At 32.4% G+C, this 1,429-nt stretch overlaps 1 protein-coding gene across 1 annotated transcript in view; it reads left to right on the forward strand.

The window, feature by feature from the left end:
* ears2 (glutamyl-tRNA synthetase 2, mitochondrial) overlaps positions 1-887 on the forward strand; it is a gene marked incomplete at its 5' end in the record, with an annotated part of 5,751 nt that extends 4,864 nt beyond the window's left edge. The window contains 1 exon segment of the mRNA XM_014015842.1: positions 588-887. Within this exon segment, the coding sequence (XP_013871296.1) occupies positions 588-713 (126 nt within the window).
* Positions 888-1,429: the final 542 nt, after the last annotated feature.

Consider the following 1,429-nt stretch of genomic DNA (forward strand, 5'->3'; position numbering starts at 1 on the left):
GTCTAAAGCATTTAAAACACTGACATGATGCTGTTTTCTATCTAAATGTTTAAACACACACGGAATCAAATCTAACATAATCCAAATACAAAATTAAAAAAAAAAAAAAAACGAAGGCTCTCACTGAGGCTGATGTATTTACCAAATTAATTAATAAAAAAGGTTTTGTAGCTCTTACTCGACTTAGCATCGTTTTAACTACAGAGTTAATCTGTGGTTTAAATCATTTAAACTCTGAGAATGTTTCGGTCAAATGTAATGGTTTCATTTCTGTAACTATATGGTTTTTGTTTKTTKTTTTTTCAAACTTTGCCATCAGCAGTTTTTTTGGCTTCAGTAATCAKAAAAAAACATTTGGCTCCACGTGCCTGCTTTTCATTCACATCCATCTCGTGACTGAGCTAAACTCTTATATTGTGTTTTATAAATAACTAATGACTCTGGCTTAATGACTCAGGAACCCTGCACACTGACTGAAGGGTGACTGGAGGAGGAAGTAGCTTCTGATTGCATCTCATCCACAGTCAGTTTGGTTTTCTTGTGAAATTTACCAACCCCTGAWGGTTTGTTCCTCTCTGTCTCTGCAGCAAGGCCCCAGTGTTGCTGAGACGATGGTGTGTTTGGGTCCCACAGAGGTCAGGCATCGACTCCAGAAACTTCTTCAGCTCTCAGAGATTCCTGAAAAAGATGGTCATCATCTTAGTTTATTTTAAACTAAATGACTGGAGCCAGGAGAAGGCTTCTGCTGTTGGACTTATGTATGTTAAAGATAAAACACACTTTACGTCACTTACTTTTGTTTTAAGGGTCTCTTCTAAAATGAACTGTAAGTTTCAATAATGTGCATTAAAATATTTTACACTTTATTAATAATTTGAGAGCAAAAATCACGTTTATGTTTCCTTTTTTGGTTCATTTGCATTAAATATTGCAATTTGCATTAAACTGCTGAAATGAATGGGAAGTACCTGGGTGATTTTATGCAAATGTTTTAACTTCAGTAAATATATATTAAAAAAAAAGCTTTATCAAAGTTTAGCTGACAGATCTCTTCTCAACTTAGTGAAATGAAACAAAAAGTTTCTGTTCACGTATGACCAGAATTACAAAACACAAGAAACACGTGAAAAGTTAAAACTCATAGTTTCTACCCCATACAACAAATGTAGTTATTTTGTATTTTTTTATAAATTAACACACACTGAAAACAACAAGGTAAAACAAAAAATAAATAAAACAACTAATTTAGATTTGTGTCTTTTAGGTGTGTAAAACTCTTAATACGCTTAAGATTTTTTTAAGTTGGCAAGGTGAAATGCAGAAGTGCAACTTTAAAGTCTTTTATATGTTACAAGATTCAATTTTGTATATTTTAAATAATACTGTCTTAGTAAAAAGAAGATTCTTGACATTGTCATCACTTGTATGT

This window comes from Austrofundulus limnaeus, unplaced genomic scaffold (genome assembly GCF_001266775.1).
Source record: "Austrofundulus limnaeus strain Quisiro unplaced genomic scaffold, Austrofundulus_limnaeus-1.0 Scaffold135, whole genome shotgun sequence".
Classification (NCBI taxonomy): domain Eukaryota; kingdom Metazoa; phylum Chordata; class Actinopteri; order Cyprinodontiformes; family Rivulidae; genus Austrofundulus; species Austrofundulus limnaeus.